This window comes from Nuphar pumila, chromosome 2, assembly GCF_984573655.1.
Source record: "Nuphar pumila chromosome 2, dmNupPumi1.hap1.1, whole genome shotgun sequence".
NCBI lineage: Eukaryota > Viridiplantae > Streptophyta > Magnoliopsida > Nymphaeales > Nymphaeaceae > Nuphar > Nuphar pumila.
This window is the reverse complement of record NC_143250.1, coordinates 140,628,532-140,653,650: the sequence shown is the minus strand read 5'-3', so window position 1 is coordinate 140,653,650 and position 25,119 is coordinate 140,628,532. Positions and strand designations below refer to the sequence as shown.

At 39.9% G+C, this 25,119-nt stretch overlaps 1 protein-coding gene across 2 annotated transcripts in view; it reads right to left on the bottom strand.

Annotated features, from left to right (window-relative positions):
- Positions 1-21,179, bottom strand: part of LOC149847345 (P-loop containing nucleoside triphosphate hydrolases superfamily protein) — an 83,779-nt gene extending 62,600 nt beyond the window's left edge. For both annotated transcript variants that reach the window (XM_089996950.1, XM_089996951.1), the window contains exons 1-4: positions 20,917-21,179; positions 20,689-20,786; positions 17,777-17,866; positions 5,411-5,463 (exon numbers count right to left, since the gene is read on the bottom strand). In XM_089996950.1, the coding sequence (XP_089853076.1) occupies positions 5,411-5,463; positions 17,777-17,866; positions 20,689-20,786; positions 20,917-21,149 (474 nt within the window). In that variant the 5' untranslated portion in view covers positions 21,150-21,179. The remainder of the gene's footprint in view (positions 1-5,410; positions 5,464-17,776; positions 17,867-20,688; positions 20,787-20,916) is intronic.
- Positions 21,180-25,119: the final 3,940 nt, after the last annotated feature.

The window sequence follows — 25,119 nt, the reverse complement described above, 5'->3', positions numbered from 1 at the left end:
AAATTATTGGAGTGTATTTATGTGTTTTTTGGCTCTTGGTAATGATTTATAATGTAATTTGCTATTTTTGGCTAATCTTGTTATAATTGGCATTTTTTGAGTTTTTGCCATTTGTGATCGCACACGAAGGGTTCGTTATATTGCTTGGGTAGCGGTCTTTGCGGACTTCGAAACTCCTCGGTCTTTTGAGTTTCGATTCATTGTTCTTCACATTATTAAGGTAAAATACCTTTAGAGAGCATGTTTAGGCACTAATTGTGTAAGCATGATGTTGCACTGAATATCTAAATGAATTGCAAATACAAGTTATGTTCACACACTTCACTTAGTTGTGGATATCTAGGACTCTTGTGATTGTAGTTCGGAGATCAAGCTTGTCATGATTGTAGTTAGCAGAATATGGAGTGTGTTTACTGTAGGTACATTTGTGTGTGGGTTTGAATGCCTGTGCACTTATGAATGCATAATGTGTACACAATGTGTGTCATCATACTTTGGTTTGCGCATACTATGTTGTTTTGTGTGTTTGTATGAATTTGATACATGGTGCACATATAACTACTATGGATATGTATAAGTCGTATTTGATGCATATTGTGAATGTTATATATATTGTTTTGTCATATGATGGACTCATTTATTCTTGTATAGAAGAAAGCATGTGAATGTTATAAATTTTTTTGAACTTGTATGTCTTATTTGCTTGAGAAATATATGTGTATGATGTACGATAGGATGGTCAGTGAGATTTTGACCAACCCTTACACAATTATATCTAAGGTGATATATAATTTCATGTGATGAAAAATGCATATGACTTTTATCGTGTGTGCAAATCTCGAACTACGAAGGAGTTATGTATGTTGAGGTTTAATTGCTTCGTATTATGAAATGTGCATGTTCATGTATGCATGCATAGAACTCATGTTTTGTTTACGCATGCTTCGAGGTTCAATTTACGAAGTACAATGTTCTTTGTGGCGATGATATGATGTGTAGGATAATATGCTTATGTATGATATGATTTAAATGCCACGTGAAATGAAATTATGAATGCATGCGATAAATGTTTAAGTTCAATATTGAACTTTGGTTCATGAAGCCTTATTAGTTAAATTTGTGATTTTATAATTTTAATACCATATGAAGTGATGTATGGTGTGATGCTTTTATTGTATACATACTTATGCTCGTGTTGATGGCTATCGATCCTGAGAGTGGTCAATTGTATTGATGCATGTACCACAATAGTTTTCACTGGATATGGTACCCGTTGAGGAACTGTTCTCAAAGGATTCTCTGTGATGGTGTGCATGACCAGATCAGGTAATCCGGCTAGAGCGGTAAGTCTCTGTGAAGAAGTGCATTGTCCAAGAGCAGGTAGCCCGCGAAGACGGTATATTCCTGTGAGAAAGTGCATTGTCCAAGACCAGACAGACCATCCGTCTAGAGCGGTAACTCCTTGTGAAGTTCTACATTTCCCAAACCAGGTGATCCGACGTGGATTTTGTAAATCTTTATTATAAATAAATGAAATGTTATGATGAATTGTGATGATCTTCTAAGTTGATTGAGATAGTCAGTTATGAATCTATAAATTTGGCTTTTCTATTATAGCATGATTATATACTAAACTCAGATATGATAATCAGATCCTTATTAATTTTAGATCTTGATATGAGGTTATAATTGTGACACTTATGTTAGCGTATAGGTGAATGACACATCACGCCTACAAATGATTAGTCTTGATTTATTAGGTGAATGATACATCACGCCTACATAGTTTGATTGCATTATGATTGTCTAAGTAAATATATCACACCTATGTATCATGATTGATGTGTATCATGAATATCTAACTAAATTACTTATAAGGTATGTGCGTGTGTTTCACGTTGGAATTGTCAAATGTGATTTGACTTATTGTTTATAAGAATTATGAATGCATATGAAAATGATGCAATGATCTGAATGTCTTAGATGCATATATATATATATATATATATATATATATATATATATATATATATATATATAATGTATATATATATATATATATTTGTGTGATGACTTGTATGACTTAAATGCATATAGATTATACTTTATTACGTGACTTAAGGCTGAATAGAATAAGTGATGAAATGCTTTTAAATGCTTTATGTTCAAATGCTTGAAATGAATGACTCATAGGACGTTGTTCCCTTGTCTATCACTTGACGATGGATGAATAATATATCTTTGCCTTTAAATGCTTGATATGTTTTCTTTAAGTTTGAGTTTGGTTTGTTTTACCAGACTTTAGCGAGTCTGACCCCGTTTTATGGATAACACGTAATGCAGGTAAAGTATGATGAGTAGTTGGAGCGAAGGGTTGATCGAGTTGCATCCTCAAGGGTCCACTCTTACCTTGTGATCTTGGTATTCATGATCTTTTCGTTTTAAGTACTTGATCATGTAGAGACAGAAGTATTGTTTTCATACTCTGATTTGAAATGAAATTAGAACTTTTCATATTTCAGTCTTATATTGTACGTGGTTTGAAATGTGTATATCCCGCACATTTTGATTTGATTGTTATCTTTAGTGTAACCGCGCCCAAAGTCTTAACCGTTTTTAAAAATTGTTTCTGTATTATAAGATCTGATTTACTTATACTTATAAAAAAAATGGTCTCGAAATTTCAATATTTGAACTATAATTAAGGTTAAATTTTTTAGGGTGTTACAGTCATCCTATTGTTTGATAGGTAAGTTATGAAAATTTAAGTGTAGAACATCAAATATTTATGGCAAAGATAGAGAAACATGAAGAGCCAAGAAATTGTGTGAAAAAATGCAAGAAAATGAGATGGATAGAAGCCATGAATGAAGAGTTGAAAGCCTCAAATGAGTGTAAAACATATGAAATAGTTAAAAGGCTAAAAGACAAATGTTGTTGAATCGAAGTGGGTGTACAAAATTAAATACAAACCAGATGGGAGTATAGAAAGGTATAAAGCGAGGTTGGTAGCAAAAGGATTCACTCAAAAATATGGCCTGGATTATGAAGAAACCTTTAGACTCATAGTTAAAATGGGAATTATCAAAATTACCATGTCTTTGGCATTAGATCATGGTTGGTCGTTAAATCAACTCGACGTGAAGCATGTCTTCCTTCATGAAGGTCTTAAAGAAGAAGTGTGTATAGAGCACCCTAAAGGTTTTGGCAAAAAAAGATCTTGAAAAGTATGTTTGTAAACTAAAGCGCGATATATGGGTTGAAGCAAGCATAGTGTTCGTGGTTTGAAAGCTTCTCAAATGAAATCAATAGGCATGGTTTTGAAAGATCAGCATTGGATCACTCATTGTTCATATATAGAGGTAAGGATCATATCATTCTATTACTCATATATGTGGATGATATAATTAGCATCGATAGTTGTGAAACCCATATTGAACAAATTAATATTCTCTTGAACAAAAGATTCCAGATGAAGGATCTCGGAAGGCTAAGTATTTCCTAGGAGTGGAAGTTGATAGAAAGGCAGAAGAGTTAGTCATGACTCAACATAAATATACTTTAGACCTATTGAATAAAACTGGGATGAAAGAGTATAAACCATCAGCCACTCCCAGTCCAAATTCATAAGAGATTGAGTGTCAATGATGGAGACCTATATGACGATCCATCCAAATAGTGAGCATGTTTTAGTACTTGACATTCACCAGACCTGATATGCATGAGACTAAAAAAGGTCACATGGAGGCAATTAAAAGACTCTTATGGTGTCTAAAAGAAACCATTGGAGATGGATTAGTGTACAAGAAAAGAGAACAAAATAAAGATGTATTGATGGTTATAGCCTTTTCTAATGCTAACTAGGCAGCAGACCAGACGAAAGAAGATCAATGTCCGGATATTGTGTTTGTAGGAAGAAATTTGGTATCATGGAGCAATAGAAAACGGAAGGCAGTGGTGAGATCTAGCATTAGAGGCTGGGTATCGCTCTATGGCAGCTGCAAAGGTTGAGTATCGCTCTATGGGCAGATGCAACTTCATAAGTAGCGTGGATTAAATATCTTCTAGCTAAGTTGGGTGAAAGAATTACATCTATTTTGTTTTGTGACAATCAAAGTACTATCAAAATTTCATTGAATCCAGTTCAGCATACAACAACAACAACAACTACGCCTTCATCCCAAAACAATTGGGGTCAGCGATATGAACCAAAAAAGAAATTCATTTTGGGTCTTCCACATGAATCCTTTTCCTCCAATCATTTCTATCCAACGCCATGTCCTCGGTGAGGTTCAAAGCATTCATATCCTTTCCTATCATCTCCAGTTCAGCATGAAAGAACAAAAAACATTGAGATAGATCAACACTTCATCAGACAAAAAATTGAGGATCATGAAACAGAAGCTAGATATGTTGGGACAAAAAATCAAATTGTTGATCTTTTTGCAAAAGGACTCACCAAACAAAGATTCTGGTTTTTAAAGGGCAAGTTGTTCATGATAGTGACCATGTACAACTTGAGGGAGGTTGTTGAGACATGACTAGGGTTTGGATCTGGATCCAAATCCAGCTCCATGATATGTATATTATTTGCTGTTCTTATCATTTGTTCTTGTTTCCATTATGCCCTTAATTTTTCTTTCATTGCATTTTATCTCATGAGGGCAGATTTGTAACTTGTCATGTAATATAATATAAAAGTCACAGAGAGGCCCATGATTCCCATCTTTGGGACGTGAGGAGTTGCAACCTTATCTCTCTTGTCTTCCTCTTTTCATTGCACGATTTCTCTGACTGAATGCATATCGATACCAAAAGTTACCCCCCCCCCCCACACACACCAAAAAAATCACATATTGAAATGTTTCTTATTTTGATCAAGTTCGGGCTCTTAACCTTATTAATCAACCCTTATTATGAAATGTGTGCTTCAAGGCCCATGAGGTGAGTGAGTTAGGGCCTTTGCACCTCAATACCACATCTCAAGGTAAGGCATACCTTTTAGGTGAGTCAAGTTTTTTATAACGTTGGCCAAAATAAAGTATCACTCTAGTACTTATTGTTGATATGAAGTGTCATTTATTATTTAATTAAGAAAAAATAACCACAAATGTTGACAAACACATCAACATCCATTTAAGACCATGGAAATTTGTTTTAATCTCAATCAAAAGCATATCCATTTCCCTTAATGTTTTAAACTTTATGTTTCTATTTTTCTAAATTTGAACCCATTTAAGCAAAATTTTGAATCTCAAGGCTTCTAAATCATATTTGAAGCAGATTAAGTTTCTAGCCAGTCTTCCATATACATCTATCAACTTTAAGCAATATTCTCTAGAAATGAAAAAGAGTAAGCAATTTATTTAATAAGCAAGGCTGTCATCCTTGAGAAATGAATGTAACTTACATGCATGGTATGGGTCTTTCCACTACTAGTAACGCCATAAGCAAATATGGTTCCTGTATGGCAAATAAAATAGATAATTAGAATTCAAAAATGACAATCAACTTTTATAATGACAAAAAGCTGTTCGTGTATACAATTCTGCCTCCAAAGTCAACAAAATCTTCTAGAATACATTAGACGGAGAAGCTAATCCCTTAAAAATATACTTGCTTTACATTGGTAGAAGCTTCATCAATTTGTCCAAATCAATCATAGCTAATATAATGAAGAGTATAAAAACCTTCTTTAGAATTCTAAAGGTACTATACAAAGATAAATGTAAGTGATACATAGTTGATAGACTATTGTAATAACTCAAATTTATAATTGTGAACCAAAAGGTCAAGCCTTTTGGAGTACCTTTTATATAATATAATGATACATATAATGATGGGAAAAAAATAAAAAAAATGTTGGATTTTTATACTTTTGCAGTGATTCTCATAGGCTTAGTTATTGATTCTCCTTTCAACAAAGGCTCAATACTTAACTCAGTTGCCTGATTATACTTTTCTGTTGAGAAACTCACTATGAATTAGAATGGAAAACACATAAAATGATTAAAAAATACGAATTAAATTGGAGATAGATCCATTAAGGGTATAATATGAATTCATTGGATAAAAATCATGATGATGCACTACAACCCTCATACCTGAAAAAGTGTCAGCCCCATCTATGGAATATTGGCCTTTCAACATCTAAGTGATGCAGTCAATTGTTAAGATGGATGTATTCTTTTATATATATGTATGTGTATATATATATATATGAAGATATATATTATATTAATATATTTATATTATATTAATATATTTATATTATATATATATATATATCTTAGTCAACCTAGGTTGACTATTTCTAGCCATTGGAAGCTAGTCCAACGGCTAGAAGGGGATCCTTCTTCTTCCTTTTCTCTCCTCTTCCCTCTATAAATAAGTGGGTCTATGTCACATGGGTGCGGGTGCGGCGCAATTTCAAAAAATTTGGACACGGGGACTCGGCTATATATATATATATATATATATATATATATATATATATATATATATATATATATATATATAACAATAAATTAACACATAAAGATTGTAAATTTTAAAGCAAAAATAAAAAAAGCAATTCTTAACAACACAAACTTACCAAAATATAACACATAAAGAAGCTTGTGAGTGTGATAAACAACAAAACTTATCATAATCTGCCTCATCGTCTGAATTGGAGGGAAGAACAGGATCGAGGTAATCCATGTTAGGTTTTATCACCCACGTTGCATTCACGCAGCAGCACCAGAGAGAGAGGTTGGAGACGTCTGCAGCAAAGAAAGGCTGATATAGTTCTCTACTTGAGAATGTGCCCTAATACTCTTTATATTACTTATGGGTCTAAAGTAACAATAGATAACGGGTCTGCTCCAGACCCAAACTCCCGACCCATGAAGAGATACAAGCATAATACATAAAATAGAGATACAACAATGCAGTGACATAAATACCCTTGGACGACTACCATCCTTAATAGTCCATGTTGAAAGTATGCAAATTATGTTCTCCCTCCAAGTCAAAATCTTCTGAATTTACGTCCTAATTCTTGGATGGTCCACAACTACATCAAAAAATGACTATATTAGTATCTAACTTAAAACTTTGAATACAAAGAAAAAAAAGTATTTATACTCTTCTTTGATGCGGCGAGAAATTAATCGCAGATTAGAGTGAACATAAACCAAATCCTCTGTTTTTTTACTAGTGAGTTTGTTTCTTTTAATGTTGTGAATTTGAGCATGTATACTCCTATTTCTTTCACAACAAGACGATGTAGCAGGTTGGGATAACAACTTCATTGCAAGACATTGCAGATTTGGTGTCTCTGATTCATATGCTGCCCACCAATTAAGGGGATCTTCCCCGTCCCTTGCCACGAGTGCTGCTAAAGAATCAAATCTACCACTAGAAAACTTGACAAACTCACTATTTACAACCTTAAACATGTGAGGATCATTAAAAAGTCTTTCCAAACATATCATTCTATTTCTTGATATCTCAGGATCTTCATTTGGAGAAACACGACCAAACACCTGCTGTCAAACATTTTTTTGCATAGTATTTTGGATTGAGATAGTGTGTCATGCAATGCAACAATGTATTGTTTTTATCTCATCTTCTCACTAAGACTGAATGTACATGATTGTAAAATTCTGAATCATCAAGCGCAATATCTTTCTTCTCATGTTTAAAAATGATACTTTGAACCTTTTCTATAAAGTCCCAAAAAAAAAAAAAACAGAGTCTGACACGTGTCTCGGTTGGCCGTTGATACTGGATCCGAGTCAGACCTGGATCCGAGCCCAGCCCGGATCCGGCTTCTCGATTTTCGAGAAGCCAGTACACCCCCCTTTTTATAAGGGCACGAGTGTCTCGGGCGAGGGCATTTGCCCTCGCCTGATTCTCTCTCTTCTCTTTCTGCCCTTTTTCTGTCTCCGTCACCTCCGGCCGACGGCCGTGCGAACGGCTCTCCGACTCTCCGGCAACTGTCTTGGTGACAGTCGACCCCCCCCCTCCGTGCTAGCGTCGGTGACCCGCTGTCTTCACCTTCTTCTCCGGCGACTCGCCGCCGATAACCGCAGGTAGCTACCCCGCTCCTCTCCTCCTGGATGTTCGTACGTCGATAGGGGGTGCTTGGCCCCCTGTCGTCGTCGGGTTGTCGGCAGAGGGCTCAGCCCCCTGTCACCGTCGGCTTGCCGACAGGGGGCTCGGCCCCCTGTCGCCGTAGGCTTGCCGGCAGGAGGCTCCGCCCCCTGTCGCTGTCTGTTGCCGGCAGGGGGCAGAGCCCCCTGTCGTTGTTGTGTTGCCAACAGGGGGCTCTACCCCCTGTCGCATCAGTTTGCCGGCAGGGGGCTCCGCCCCCTGTCGTTGTCTGTTGCCGACAAGGGGCTCCACCCCCTGTCGTTGTTTTGTTTGTCGGCAGGAGGAGGAGCCCCATGTCGTTGTTGTGTTGCCGGCAAAGGGCTCTGCCCCCTGTCACATCGGTTTGTCGGCAAGGGGTTCTGCCCCCTGTCGTTGTTCTGTTTGTCGGCAGGGGGCTCCGCCCCTTATCGCTTCTGTTTGCCGACAGGGGGCAGAGCCCCCTGTCACTGTTGTGTTGCTGGCAGGGGGCTCCGCCCCCTGTTGCTTCTGTTTGTCGGCAGGGGGCGGAGCCCCTGTCGTTGTCTGTTTGCCGGCAGGGGGCTCCGCCCCGTGTCGCTGTTGTGTGTTGTCGGCAGGGGGCTCTGCCCACTATCGCTGTTGTGTGTTGCCGACAGGGGGCTCCGCCCCCTATCACTTCTGGTTGTCGGCAGCGGGCAGAGCCCCCTGTCGCTGTCTGTTTGCCGGCAGGGCAGAAGGTTGATCCACGCTACGAAGGGTTAAAGGCAAGTGCGGCTCAAGATGATTCTTCGTTCCAAATAAAGGAGGACGGTAGTGTTTGGTTCAAAGATCGCCTTTGGGTCCCTAGTGACCCTGTCCTGAAGAATGAAATCTTGACCGAAGCGCACGAACCCAGGTATACCATCCATCCCGGGGGTACAAAAATATTTAAAGATCTGCAGCGGAATTTTTGGTGGAGCGGCATGAAGCGTGAGGTAGCAGAGTTTGTGTCTAGATGTTTGACTTGCCAGCAGGTTAAGATCGAACACCAAGGACCAGGTGGAATCATGCATCAGATGGAAATCCCGCTATGGAAGTGGGAGGATATCGCTATGGATTTTGTTGTCGGGTTGCCTCGAACGAAGAGAAAACACGACGCGATATAGGTGATAGTTGATCAACTCACTAAATCAGCGCACTTCTTGCCTTTCCGTCTCGGCCAGTCGCTGGACAGCCTTACGGATATGTAAATTCGAGAGATCGTGCGGATGCACGGAGTGCCAACTTCTATCATATCCGACCGTGATCGGAGGTTCACCTCGAGATTTTGGGGGCAACTTCAGCAAGCTTTGGGCACTAAGCTAAGGTTTAGCACAGCTTTCCACCCTCAGATTGATGGGCAGTCAGAACGCACTATTCAAAACCTCGAAGACATGCTGCAAGCTTGTATGATAGATTGGTATGGAGAGTGGGATTCTCATGTATGTTTGGCCAAATTTGCGTACAATAATAGCTACCACGTGAGTATCGGCATGGCTCCTTACGAAGCCTTGTATGGGAGGCCGTGTCGAGCACCGGTTTACTGGGATGAGGTAGGTGAAAGAAGGCTTGAGTCACCCATCGTACTTCAGCACTATACTCAGCAAGTACAACGAATTCGGGAGCGTCTTCATACAGCTCAGAGCCAACAAAAGAGTTATGCCGACCATCGTCGTCGAGAACTTTCCTTCGCGGTTGGAGATATGGTGTTTGTTAAGTTATCTCCGACAAAGGGTGTCTTTCGTTTCGGAAAGAAGGGAAAATTGAGTCTCAAATATGTTGGACCTTTCGAGATTTTAGAGCGGATAGGTGAAACAGTCTATCGTGTGGCATTACCCCCGCAATACGCTCAGATTCACAACGTATTTCATGTGTCCATGTTGCGGAAGTACGTCCACGATCCATCCCATATTATTTGCTTTGACAACGTGGATATTCGCGAGGACCTAACCTTCGAGGAAAAGCCAATAGAGATTGTTGATCGTTGTGAGCAAGTAATGAAATCAAGAACGATACCTTTTGTTAAGGTTCGGTGGCGGCATCATGGCATCGATGAGTGTACTTGGGAGCCAGAGCCTCATGTAAGGGAAAAATACCCTGAATTGTATGCTTGAATCTGATCGCAATAAAATTTCGCGGACGAAATTCTTTTAAGAAGGGAAGGATGTAAAGTCCAAAAATAAATAAATAAATAATCGAGTTAGACATGTATCGAACACGCGCCAGGCACATGTCAGACACGTGTCTCGGTCGCCCATTGATACCGGATCCGAGCCCAACCCGGATCCGGCTTCTCGATTTTTCGAGAAGCCAGTACACACCGCTTTTATAAAGGCACGGGTGTCTCGGGCGAGGGCATCTGCCCTCGCCTGATTCTCTCGCTTCTCTCTCTGCCCTTTTCCGTCTCCGTCGCCTCCACCCTCCGGCCGACGGCCGTGCGAACGGCTCTCCGGCAACTGTCTTGGTGACAGTCGACCACCCCCCCTCCGTGCTAGCGTCGGTGACCCGACGTCTTCAACTTCTTCTCCGGCGACTCGCCGCCGGTAACCGCAAGTAGCTACCCCCCTCCTCTCCTCCTGAATGTTCGTACGTCGACAAGGGGTGCTTGGCCCCCAGTCGTCGTCGGGTTGCCGACAGGGGGCTCAGTCCCCTGTTGCCATCGTTTGTCGACAGGGGGCTCGGCCCCCTGTCGCTGTCGGCTTGCCAGCAGGGGGCTCGGCCCCCTGTCGTCGTCTGCTTGTCGGCAAGGGGCACCACCCCCTGTCGCTGTCTGTTGCTGGCAGGGGGCGGAGCCCCCTGTCACTGTTTGTTGTCGGCAGGGGGCGAAGCCCCCTGTCCCTGTTTGTTTTTGCTGTATGTCTCCTGTTTTGTTGTTCGTCGAGGACTCTGTTTCCCCTGTCTTTTCTTGGTGGCCAGGCCTTTGTTTCACCTTTTTCTTGCATGCTAACCTTTTTACGCTTGCAGGTTGCACGACGGAGCGTACACGTGTCTCGTGGCCCGAGACTCTTCGCACTTACGCCCGCAGACATCCAGGAACTCGCAACTCCCCAAGGTAGGGAAAAGTTGCGCGAAAGGACTTTGAATGAACAAAACTGAACTAAAGAAAAGATAATCAAACAATATATACGTATACACATAAGCTATATGTACGTTCTTTAACTCAAGGACGTGGTTTCGCGATCCTTGTCCTGTTTACCTTTCAACACTTTCCTTTTTGTTGTCGTCGTGCTATATGTGCCTAGGCTTTACTTTCCGTTCTTTAACTCAAGGGCGCGGTTTCGCGATCCTTGTCCTGTTTACTTTTCAGCACTTTACTTTTTGTTGTTGCCGCGCTATATGTGCGTAGGCTTTACTTTCTGTTCTTTAACTCAAGGACATGGTTTCGCGATCCTTGTCCTATTTACCTTTCAGCATTTTACTTTCTATTGTCGCTGCGTTATATGTGCCTAGGCTTTACATTTTGTTCTTTAACTCAAGGACGCGGTTTCGCGATCCTTGTCCTGTTTACTTTTCAGCACTTTACTTTCTGTTGCCTCGCGCTTTATGCGCCTTGGCTTTGTGCTAGACCTGCTTGTCTATGCTTTTACAGATTCACTTCTTGCATGCGCCATATATATTGCGATCATGCTATTGTTTCTACTTTTCATGTACCTTTAGAAATCGTTGTCAGCAGTTGAGCTTGTTTTGAGTGTTTCCTTGTGGCTTGTAGCTATAAGCCTAGCCGCATCTCTTGGCAATGCTATGTGATGCTTTGATGCGTAGCACGAAGTGAATAGGCCTTATGGTATGCGAAAGAGCACAATTATGGGCATCTCATTAAATGATAAACATGCGCCTTCACATGCAAGATGTTCGAGTGGGTCGAATAGACCAAGGCATGTAGTGCAAGGCGATGATGAAGAAAAACCCTTCATCGTACTTGTTCGGGCTGGTTCATCAAGAGAGGATGAATGGTACAAAACCTCTGATGGACAGGCCATTCATGGCTATTACGGGCAAAGATCCGGTTTCCCCAGTCATCGGAGGTAGGGGAAATGGTGTTACCATAAGTATCCTAGGTGGTAGTCGTCTGGCACTTCTGCAGAAGTTGGATGCATCCTTGGGCCTTGTTTAGCCTTTGGAGACTTACTCTCTTGACCACTGGTCGTTCGCTTAGGAGCGGACTCAGTCAATCCTTCATGGTATAATAAAATACATAGCTTAATGAACCCCTGAATGGATCTCGACTGTTTCTACGTTTTATACATTGTGCGTACCCACAATGTTCAGATAATAATCAGATCACATTATTGCATGCTCACAGCTGTTCTTTGTTCTTGCTTTTGATTGTCTGCTTTACCTTGCTACCAGTTTGTTATTTGCGATAGTTAGAAGGTATGCATGATAAGTCTTGTTGAGACTGCTTACAGTTAAATTGTTATCACTGTAATACTAGCCTGTTTGAGCTCTTGATGATATCCTGGTTAACTTTGCTATGCACCTGCTCACTGCCTGTTGCATCAGTTTCTCTTTGCTTAGATTTGAGCATGATTTAGATTAGTTGTTGTTCATCTTATTCTTTTTGCGCACCTACCAGTTTTCAGGACTGACCCTATTTTTATGGGTGTAGGTGACAGGTAGATCTCCTTACTGGTGGCGGTGCAAATGCTACATGATCAAAGCATCACTTCTCTCGTCGACACACTGGCTATTTTCACCTTGGGTTTTGTACTTTTGTTGTTTTTGGTGGATACCCTTCTGCTTTGTACAGACTAAACATTTTAATGGATAAACTCTTTTTATCTTTTGCTCACTGTTTCACTTAGTTAGGATATGGGTTTGTATTGAGTCTTTTTGGCTAACGTGATCAGAAAAATCGACTTGTGTTTTTATAAAAAGAAAACCTTTGCTGCAACTCTGATTTTTTTTTCAAAGGAAATTTTTTTCTCTTCTTCTTATCTCAAGTCGAACTTCTGGGGCGTTACATTTTCAATCATATTGTCCCACATTTCATAAATTCTATGAAGCATGGGTATATCTCTGTCAACTTCTCCCAAATAGGCTCTGTAAATTCAACAAAATATGTAATTTTATCCCACCAAAAATTATCACAGATGCATTTTTTGATAGCTTGAGCCTTGACATCATCTTCGGTGCGATAAAAATCTCAATCTTGATCAGCCACCATCATCATCAATGCATTCTTGAGTTGCTTAATTCTTTTCATCATAACAATGTGAGAAGCAAAACGAGTTTCAGCAACTTTCAGTAACTTGAGATCAGAATGCCTATTAAATATAGAAAGGGCATGATTATGGTTTATAACAAAATTTATAATATTTCGAACATCATGCTCTATTTCCTCAATCCATAAACACATTTCATGTGCATCTGCATCATCTTTTGATGGATTGCATATACTCTTTATGTGTCAAATTTAAACTGTGTGTTGCACAAGGAGTCCAAAACATATGTGAATATGTATCTTCACTTGCCAAATTCATTCCTGCACGACTGCAAACTGGAGCATTGTCAGTAATGATTTGCACCACACTTTTTTCGCCCACTTCTTTTATCACTTCGACAAATAATCACTTTAGATATTTAGCATCTTTATACTCTCGAGATGCATCAACAGTCTTCAAAAAGATTGGCCCATTAAGTGAGTAAGCAATGAAGTTTATCAGTGGTCACCTTTGCATATCAGTCCACCCATCATAAACAATCGACACTCCATGTCGTTTTCATGCAAATTTTTAGGTCTCTAACAAGTCTTCAATTCTATTTTTTTCCTATGCAAGAATGACCGTTCTTAGTTCTTCTGAAGTAGGAGGCACATAACCACTCAAATTACAATTAGCCAAAGATGTAATCATATCTTTCCAGTATGGACTTCTAGCTACATTAAAAGGAATTGAGCTTGAGTAAAAGAATCGACCAATCTTTTTATCAATTTCTGTTATTGCCATGTTTTTGAATGACGCTTGTATTGTTTTATTGTTTTCCATCTTTCTTTTCTTTAAAAGCTCTTCTTGTACATCACTAGCAATAAGAAAAGAAAAATTAATCAAATCGCTTCTCATCTCTGCAATTTTCTTCTTTTCAGCTTCCTCTTGTTCTTTCTTTAATTGCTTTAACATGTCTTTGTCAACCCAGAACATGCCCTAATTCCTTGACCACGAATATGCAAAAGATGTGCTTTCACACGCGTATAAGAATCCGTGAAAACAGTCTTACATAGATTACAATGAAACTACACATTCCCACCACCACCAATAGCTTTTATCCTCTTTGCCACAAGCCTCCAAAGTGGTTGAGAATCTTCTAATTCAGGGTTAGAACTTGAACCAAATGTATTGACACTACCGCTAGAACTCGCCATTATATCTGAAAAGTGAAAACTGAAAAGAAAATAAGTAAATAAAATAAAGTTAATAAACACTTCAAAATAATAGTAATAGAAGCTCCAGGTTCGTTCCCCCTGTGCAAATTACGTTCAAACCAGGCCCTCCTCTACGAGGGGATGATGCAGAGAGGGGGTTTGTTCCCTCTCTGCAAACCAAGTTCCGGTCTGAAGCAAAAAGGAGGGGCAGGGCAAGCCCCTGCCTCGTTCTTATTCCCCCCCCCTCTGCTCGCAGAAGAGGGGCTCGACCCCTCCCTTTGCCTCTGATTCACAAAGGAGGGGCTCGGTACCTCCTCGTTTCCCTTCTGTCCGGTGGGCAAGGCTCGGCTCGGTGTGTCAGTTGAACCCCCTCCTTCCCCCACTCCTCCTTCCTACCCCTGCTGGACAAAAGGGAAACGAGGAGGGGTCGAGCCCCTCCTCTGTGAATCGGAGGCACAAGGAGGGACCGAGCCCGGCTTCTGCGAGCAGAGGGTGCAGGGGGAGAGGGCTGCCGAAAAATAAGAACGAGGCAGGGGTGGAGCACCCTGCCTCATTCTTTTTTTTTCGGCAGGGGGCGGAGGCAAGGGGCTCCGCTACCTACTAGAAAATAAGGGGGAGCCCCCTGTCGGACGAAGAGGAGAGATTGGGAATGGGGGGCATACCTATTGATGGAGGAAAGGGGGAGACGGTGGTTGGCGTCGCCTGCGGCTACCATCGTCGGAGTTTGGATCGCCGGCGTGAGGAAGCTGCAAGGGGATGGGGGGAGGCAAAATTGACATGGTAAGCCCATCCCCCTGTCGTAAACTCCTTTCAGGGTTTGAGATGAAGTTTGGATCTGGGTCGGGTCCAGATCCGAACCCGACCCAAATCTAAAACATATTTCAAAATGGGCATTTTTGGACTCGGTCAACGTTGACTGAGTCCAAAACGAGGATGGACTCGGCCTCGATTCGTTGACCGAGTATGACTCATCGTTGACCGAGTCTGACTCGTCGTTGACTGAGTCTGGACCGTGTCCTAAGCCGCACCCGTGTCGGGGCGTGTCGACTCGGGTGCGGCACCTCCCTAACCGAGTCTGTGTGACTTAGAAGTGGGTGTATGCATAAGTGAGACTTGAGAGAGTGATGGGTAGTTTTAGGATTACGCGTGTGATTTGAGTGTATTGTAGTGAGGATTCTTTATAATTTTTATTTCTTTCATATTATTTGAATTTCGTCCTTAATGAAATTGTTTATTTTTAAGTCTTGTGTTTTATGAGCATTTTTATTGTGAGTGTGTGTTTAACTACATTATATTCTTGTTCCATGTGACGGAGTGTATTGAGATCCGTGTCATTTTGTGACATGGTATCAAAACGAGGCATCGGGGTTGTAGTGATGATTCTTTGTAATTTTTATTTCTTTTGTATTATTTGAATTTCAACCTTAATGAAATTGTTTATTTTTAAGTCTTGTATTCTATAGTCATTTCTATTGTGAACGTGTGTTTAACTACATTGTATTCTTGGTCCATGAGACGCATTCTGGAATGCATTGGGATCGGTGTCATTTCATGACATTAATATAATACACAACCAATGTATATTCTAATTTTTAACATGTGCCCTCTTTCCCATACCATTAACACACAATTTTATGACACTAGAGGACAATTCATCGGCATTACAAAGTTATTTGGCCATGGCCATTTTGTCCCTGAAATCCTATTCATAAGATAACTAAAGTCAACTTAGCTGGCCCAACATAGGTTGAAGTTCTATATGGCAGAGTTTTCATGAAAAAACTTGTGGCACACAGTCAGTACCTAAAGCAGACAGCATTTGTAAACCTTATTTTGATCAAAAACCAAACCACTGATAGCATCAATTTGATAGAAAATCATCTACACTTTGTTAAGAAACTACATGTAGAAGAGCACCACTTAATGTTTTACAGTTAACATTTCTAATACAAAAATTTGAAAGCCAAAACTTCAGAATGAGTAGTAGTCAATCAAATCCCAAAGTTGAATTGGCATTCAATAATCCAGTATTGAAGAACTACATAGGTTAACATGGATGCACTGAGAGTTTGCTCACTTTCAGTTCAATAACTTAGGCACGGTTTTTTTGGTTAAGGCGCCCTTAACTCTGCATTTTGATTACATTCATCTGTTATGCAATACTCAGTAGGGACATCACTCTTATCATCAAGATTTTTCAAAAACCTTTCCCAGTGATCATTTGATTCTTCCAACAAACAGTTGGAAGTGCCAATTCATCCTAAAAGTATATACATTGTGGACCGGGAAGTAGATGATGCAGATATGGTGGGAGTAAAACAGAGAGAAAAGATACATGTAATGTCAAGCAAATTTGCTAATTCTATTCTGACTTGAAGCCAAAAGCAAAGGTATGGGAGAGATTTTCTTGTGTATCAAACAAATACAAAGGGTGTCAAAGAGAAAATCACATAGAATGGGGTTGGCATGGAAAATTTTCACGGTTGAACCTTTTTTCTTTTTCTTTGGAATAATGTGCCACGACTCAAATTGAAATCAATGACAAGTTTTAATCTGATATCACTAACAATGTCTCACTCAAATATCACAAATAAGGCTGGTAAACAAGCCAAGATAAAGCTGTTTTAGCTCGGTTAATTTAGATTCAAATTTAGCTCGAGCTTATGTTCGAACTAGTGATAAGCTAAGCCAATCCCATATGTAAGAAATTTCCAATGAATAATCTTAGGTTCATGCATCTTCTGACAATCTTACATAAATTTTCAATGAACAAACAGCCAACTGAAACAGGAAATGTAAGTGAACACAGCACTGATGAAAATATTGAAACTAGCAGAAGCTACGCTGTAGCACCCAAGTGCATGCTTGACATTGGTGCAACATTTTGGAGAGATAGCAAGCCTAAGAAGAAAAATATAATAAGAATAAAATGAATAAGTAGAAAACTCAAGAAAAATGAGTATCACTTGAATAGATATGCTAGGTTTTCCAGTTGACCCAGTGTTTATCTATCTTTTATCCGAGAGTTGTGTGTGATCAAAAGTTCCAAAGGATCTTCCATACAAAGTTCATGCCGCCACAGTTTATTCTAATATTGCTAAGTCATATTGATATCATTTCAAACTCAAGATAAATGGTGTTAAAAGGAAAAAAAATATGAGGATTTGGAAAATAAACAATGTCATTATCTCCTAACTGTTTCAAACTACTCAATGCTAAAACCAAAAACATGATAACGCATTTAATTCTAGGAAAAACACATAAAGTTCAAAGTAAATAATGAGAGAGATACATGATTACCATTTATTCCTTCCATTGTGCCACTTACTACATGTTGTGCAGCTACATCATAAACATGCCGAGTAGTTGTAGCAGGTCCAAATACTCTATCTGCATTAGGAGAACAAAAAAGCTATGAGTAGCAACGCATAACAGTAAGATCTAGCAAGTCAAACAAAAGATGTTGGCTTATTAATGTGAAAGGATATCCATGGACCAACAAAAAAAACTTCAAGGGAATACTAGTCTGAAATACCGCCAAGAGAAAGTATAAGCAAGCCCAAAAGGCATTAATTACAAGAAAAAAACATGTAGCTAGGTATTTGGATAACATGAGATAATCAGAAAGTTGTGGCACCTTCAACCTATTTTATTACGCATCTTGTTCTGGGATATGCTGATATACATGCATATATACATAAATACTGGAAGTAAGCTAAACTCAAGCCTGTTGCTTAAGTTGAAGAATTCATCGGGGTGGAGTGACCATTTCCCATTAGGAATCGGTTGATTCCCTAGGTGAGCACTTTCATTAGAGCTACAGTCCATTCACAACCCAAATCTTCCAAAAAGTGGTTTCGGAGCTACAATTTGGAATAAAAATCGCCAAGATTTAAATATGGAAAGAAAAGATCAAGCAATTGTGCAGTGACTTCAAGACCACAATGTAGCTAGGTTTGCGAGATAATCAAATGGCATTATCAATGGAAACCTATGTAGTCAAAAGCACCAACTAGGCGGCTAGTCGGGCTAGGCATCAGGAAACCTAGGAACAGTTAGATTCCTAGGTTTTCAAAACTGGGATACCATTTTTGCCGACTAGGCATCTAGTCGGCGCCTAAACTGCCCTTGCCTAGGTGCGAGGGCACTGCAGTAATTTTTTTCTATTTTTACAATAACATGGGTAAGGGTTATAAACCTCTCTCTCTCTCTCTCTCTCTCTCTCTCTCTCTCTCTCTCTCTCTCTCTCTCTCTCTCTCTCTCTCTCTCTCTCTCTGGCCGTCGCCCTCACCCCCACCCCTCGCTCGTTGTCGTCCTCCTCCTCCACCTCCAAGTACCTCTTCTTGTTCTTCTCCTTTATCTTTCTCTCTCCCCTTTCCTCTGCCTCTTCTTCTTCTTCTTCTTCTTCTTCTTTGTTTTTCTCTCTCTCTCTCCCCTTCCTCCGCATCTTCTTCTTCTTCTCCTCCTCTCTCTTTTTGTCACTCTTCTTCTCTTCCTCTTCCTCTTCCTCTTCCTCTTCCTCTTCCTCTTCCTCTTCCTTACTCCCCTTCTTCCTTTTCTTCTTCTCTCCCACTTCTTCTGCCTCTTCTTCTCTCTCCATTCCTCCGCCTCTTCTTCTCTCTTTGTCTCTCTTTCTCCTTCCCCCTTCACCTACCTCTTCTTCTTCTTCTTCTCTCCCCCTTCCTTCGCCTCTCTCTTTGTTTTTGTCTCCCTCCCCCTTCCCCCGCCTCTTCTTCTCTCCCTCTTTCTCCACCTCTTATCCTCTCTCTTTGTCTCTTTCTCTATCCCCTTCTTCTTCTCTCCCTGTTTTTTGTTGTTGCTCCCTATTTTTGTTATCGTTGTAATTGCTCTATCCTTATTCTTTGTTGCTACTGATTTTGTGATTGTATGTTGGACTTGATTTTTAGGTTTACTTAAGTGCATTTGTTGCTTTTTTGTATTAATTAATTTATTATGTGTGTTTGTTTATGTAGATGTGACATTGAATGAATATACATATGTATATTTTATTTGAAGCTTAATTGGTTGTCTTTTATTTTAGATTTATTGATGGAGCATCAGACGTGGATGTTATTTTAATATCTTTAAGACTTGATATTATGTTTAAATTATATAATATGTTTACTATGTTTGACAATAGCAATATCTTATGCTTTGTGCATTTTTTGTTGATTAATTTTATGTTGGATACATGTTTGTTGTTAGTTTTAGCACTTTATTTTAAGGATTTAAATTATTTTTAAATTATTTGACATTTTGTTGATAGTTGTTTGCTTTTCTTATTCAATTGTTTTTAATATTTGAGCAGGTTTTGTAATGTTTGACATGTTTTTTTATCTTTTGCTTATTGTTGAATGATTTTATGTTGCACACACATTTGTTACCAATTTTAGGAGTTCATTTGCATATTTTTGTTTTTTTAATTAACGTACCGACCCGTAAGCCTAGCCTCCAACTAGTCTTTTTAAAGGTCCACTGACTAGGCACCCTCCTAGCACTTTTGACTACATAGGTGGAAACACAAACATGTCAAAATCAATCATTATTTTCTTCCTTTGAGAAGATAGAAACAAAGAAATAAAATTATGACAAACACTTCTGGTGGCACCATCTCATTATGTTCATGCAATGCCAAGCCAGTATTCACCCAAACAATTTAGTTAAACCTGAAAGGTCTAAATTGCAGCAAAATAAACCACTCTAACTCAAAAAACCAATCCTAGAACAGTTCCAATATCACTACAAATACAGCCTATCCATTCATTAAAATGCCAAAATCCACAGAGCTCAATCACACTCAAAATACTGCTTTGCTCCAGAGGCAATTTCTCAATAGATATGATCCTGCAATGAACTACACCTAAACTCGACAGACATATTAAACCTAACAAAGGAAAAAAAAAGAGAGAGAGAGAAACGCTCTCCTTAATCCTTCCTAAAATGCACCAGCCAGGGACAATCCTCTACATTCAAATTCCACTCATATAAGCACTCTTTATGCTACATTATACCTACATAGACACGTATGAATCGATCTCCTAACAATTCCAAGCTCAAACAACAAGAATTTTCTGAGCAAATAAAAAGTTGAGCTGCAAAATCCGCTGAAAACGCCACAATGCTCCATTCTAAAAAATCAACAAGAACACAAAAAAAACGACGACCCGAAACGCAAAAAATAACAGAACTAGATAAGGAAAACGATCGCGCACCGAAACTGTAGGCGATCGACGCGTTGTACTCGTTCCGGACCGTGTAATCGCCGTCCGCGTACCAAGCGATCTCGTCTCCCTTGTTAATCTCCCGAGAGCTGACGTAAGCAAGGAGCCGATCAAAAGCAAACTCGCATTTCAAAACTGACGTGCACAAGAAGAAGAAGAATAACGCCAAGGAGATAAGCGTGAGGTGTTTTTCCTCTTCTTCTTTTGTTTCGTGTTTACCTGAGGGGGCGAAATCGGACGGTGACGGTGACGTTCTCCTTGGCATTGTGTGGATCGGCCGCCTCGGGGCTCGGGGGCGACGCCAGGGGCGCGCTCGCCCGAGGGACGGGGGGCTTGGCGCTCGAAGGAGTCACGGGGCGGCCGGAGCCCTTTGGGATCGCCGGAGACTTCCTCGACCGGAAGGGCGAGACGGAGCTCGACGATCTCTGCGACCTCGAGCTCGAAGAAGACATCTCTCTCTCTCTCTCTCTCTCTCTCTCTCTCTCTCTCTCTCTCTCTCTCTCTCTCTCTCTCTCTCTCTCCGATTACAGAAGCAAGAGAGAGGGAAAAAATCCGAACCAGAAAGCGCTTTTGCTCAAATTACAGAGAGAGAGAGATTTTCACATGCGCGCGGGACGGTTTCTCTTTCTTCTTCTTTTTTTCAGCTCTTCTTTTCTTTTTGGTTTTGGGGGTTTCCGCGGGGCCCCGAATAGACCACCCTAATCCGCGCTTTGACCTTTTCCCTCCTTTCTTGGCAATTTTCTTTTGACGATCACACCCTCAAGAATATACAAAAGTACAAATTTGTTACCGGCTTTATTGGAGTGTTCTTTTTTTTTATCATATAGTGACAAAGTCTCGGTTTCGGAATTTTCTCATTCACCAACGGATAAACTAGCGATATTCTCAAAAGTTTTGTTTTTTGCCGATAAAATATCAACATGTTTTTAAAATAATGAGAAATTATAGTAGAATAAAATGTTTTAAATGTAATTTATATAAAATGTTAATATTGTATCAATAAATCAACAATATTTTGCTATTTTCAAAATAAGCAATATTGTGAAAATATCATGATCTCTTCCGGATTTTATTATTGGGCTTTGAAAGTACCATGATAATATCAAAAGATCATGTTCTTTCCCTCTTTTTTAGCCTTTCCTGAGTTGGCTAGTTGTTAAAATGGTTGATGCGATGATATGCCATAGTCCCCTCAAACTTTTTGTATACTCTCTTTTGTTGGCAACAACTAAAAGTTTTTAAAACAAAAAAAAGGAAGTATATAAGTTGCGATAAAATGAAGTTTTTTTTGTTTCCATGGACGATAAAATAAAGTTTTGTGTGCGGCATTTTTGTCATTTAATACTTTTTTTATTATTCCTTTTGGTTCCTTGTAAAAATTCATACGTTAACTTGAGGGGGCGTTTGCATGTCACTGAAGGGGGCGCCGCGTCACCCCTTTCCGTGGAATCTACTGCCCTGGAAAGGGAATCGGACTCTCGCACGGGAACCGTTTTCGCAGAAAAGGGAGGTCCGGTGTGCATTTTGAATATTTGACACGCCCATCAAGGGGACGATACTATGTTTGTTTAGAAATTTTGATCGCCGCAAAAATGCACGCCCATCGATGCCTTTCTGCAGAAAATGCCCATTTTCCGTGACATGCAAACGCCCCCTAAAGGGGGCACGAATAAAGCGTATGAATATTTTCATAACGGACTTTATTTATTATCTTTTGTGTTCAGTTTAGGGGTAATTTTGTTATTTTTGGAAGGATCGTCAGTCACCCTCAGACAGTGACGCTGTTCCTCCCGTTTTGGTCGAGCGTTGCCAGTTTAGTTAATTACGTAAACGTCCCTCAGTGGGATTCCAAGACGTGCTTAAGGGTATGATCGTCATTTCTAGGATCTCTCTGCCTACTGGGACCATCTAGGGGAAGCGACGTTACGTTGCGCGGTCATAGAAAATGTCTTAAATACTCCTTGGACTTTCTGTTTTGACCTCGGTTCAAAATAATGTCTTAATCATTCCCTTTTCCCTATTCGGATTTTGGATTCTGGGTCTGGGTTCATTCGGATATGTTCATCAAGCCCGTTTTGGTAAAGACCAGGGTGGCACTTGTTGGACAGGAACTTCGGTTTTCCATCATGTGTGGATATGACCTGGATCCAGCATTGCCTGGTTCATGTAGACTGTATTTGGACCTTACAAAACCAACTGATTGTGTCCAAAATTGATGTTACGTGGTGTCCTTGTCGGATATTATCTAAATCCAGTTCGGATCTAACACTTCTTACACGATTGAGTTTGTAAGTAGGATATGGATCGGGTATTGATCACTCCTTAAACGGTTGTGGACCCTGCCAATTGGTAAGCATTACCCAATCTTGATCCTTAACCTGCACCCATCCAACACTGATCCGATATTGACCACAAAAAATCTAAAGACCAATGGAGGAATGGGTCGGACTAGAGATCCTCCAATCTCTGGTCAAAGATCTCTCGGTTCTCAGATCCAAGGGATTCAAACACACCCGCATATCCATTTGGAGGGTTGGAAATATGAGGCTTCGGATCATGGTATCAAATTTGGTGATCCAAAATTTTTCAAATGACATCTATCCTATCTATCTCAAAATTCAGCATTTGCTAGAACTACCGATGCAAATGGGTGAGGATCCAAGATGGAGGTTTTGCAATTTTTTGCTGTTCTGGATCTAACTCTCCCATGTACTTGTTGTTCCTGATTGAAACCATTTGCATCCGCAGCTAGAACCTCTCTAATATTGGATAAGACCCATAAAAATCCAAGGTTGGATCCATGATCCAAGTTAATTGAACACCTCAAAATTTTATTATTTGACGAAGATCACAAGCCAATTTTTTGGATTAAGAAACCGCACCTGTCATGAAGACCTGGTCCCATTGGCTCAGCCTGCCATACCTATGATTGTCATACCAGTGGTATAAAACTTTAAGGTTGGGACCCCACCCTCAGGGCCTATGTTGCGCAGAGAGGAGATGCTCAAGTGAATGGAACTAATTAAGAAAGTATGAATAGTAAAGGCAGTAGAAAGAACTGCAAAAACTCATCATGGATCGGACCCGACCCGTTATGCCAAATTGAAGCCATACCCCCACATTGACCCCATGAAATCTTCATTTGTATATTTGATCACCTGGCATTTGGGTGTAGCTGATTCTGTTTTTGGCTCTAAATGTAATAGAAGGACAATAATCACTTTTGGATTTGTTAATAAGTAAGATTTCTTCTAAATTGACCCCTTTGGACACTATTTATGTAGAGACATGTGGGCAATCCTACCTACCAATGGTTACACTTTACAATAAAAAAAAAAATTTGTTACTATGATGTAATGTCCCCCACAAAGCTGCAGAGTGGGCCTGGTCCAGCTCAAAGAATTGACCTAAGCCCTTAACTTTTGTCCCTTTTGGTAATGAGTTTGTATGCCTTTATCAAGTTTGTCAAGTTGTTTTGTTGGTCCGGGGAAGTGTTACGATTCAAAAGGCTTTCAACCTCTTCCCAGCTCTGTGGAAAGGTTTTCTATTCGTGTGCCTAGGTTGAGGAATCAAATCCAGCCAATTTGAATTCCTACCTCTCTTGGTTTGGGGTTAGTTTTATCTTCCTTCATTCTTAGCTCTAGTTCAGTTATTCGATCGAATGCCTCGGGTGGGGTTGAGATTCAAATGTTTGCTTTTTTGGTTCCGCTCGGTTGAGTGGGTCGGAAAACTTTCATATCAAAAGGGATAGTTGGTTAGCTCCATTGAACGACTCCGCTTGTTTGGTAAGAGAGTGAGTGCACATCACCTTGTGTTGGGGACGTTGCAGGTTCAAATCTCAATGGTATGGTTGTATAACTGGTGGTGGTGGGGGGGGGGGTCTACCTAACCCCAGCTTGATTATCTAAAAAAAACATAGTTTGACTAGGATTGGTCAGGTGTATGCCTAACACGTTCTTTAAGCAGCGAAATGAGAAAGGAAATAAGGTGTCACATTGATTCGTGGACTCGAGGACATGGGATTCAAATTGGACTTGAAAGCTAGTAATTCTTTTTCAAAAATGGGACACAAGGATATGCTTTTTTTTTATGTTTATTTTTATTAATGAAAACTATTTTTAAATGTTTTAACATTAAAATGGGTTTTTATTAAAATAAAATTAAAACATAATAAATTATTATTAAAATAATATTGTACTTGTGGGTGTGTCACTCAGGTAATGTGGGATAGTTTTTGTAAATTTCATAGCCGCCTTAGAAACCTAGTCTATATCATTACATTTAGGGCTGGTAAACGGGCTGCTCGATGAGCATGAAGTATTCATGCTTTACTTATTATTGTGGCGAGCCAAGCCTAGTTCAAGCTCATAATCTGTTTGACTTAAACAAGTTGAGTTTGAGATGACTTGTTTATACAAAAGA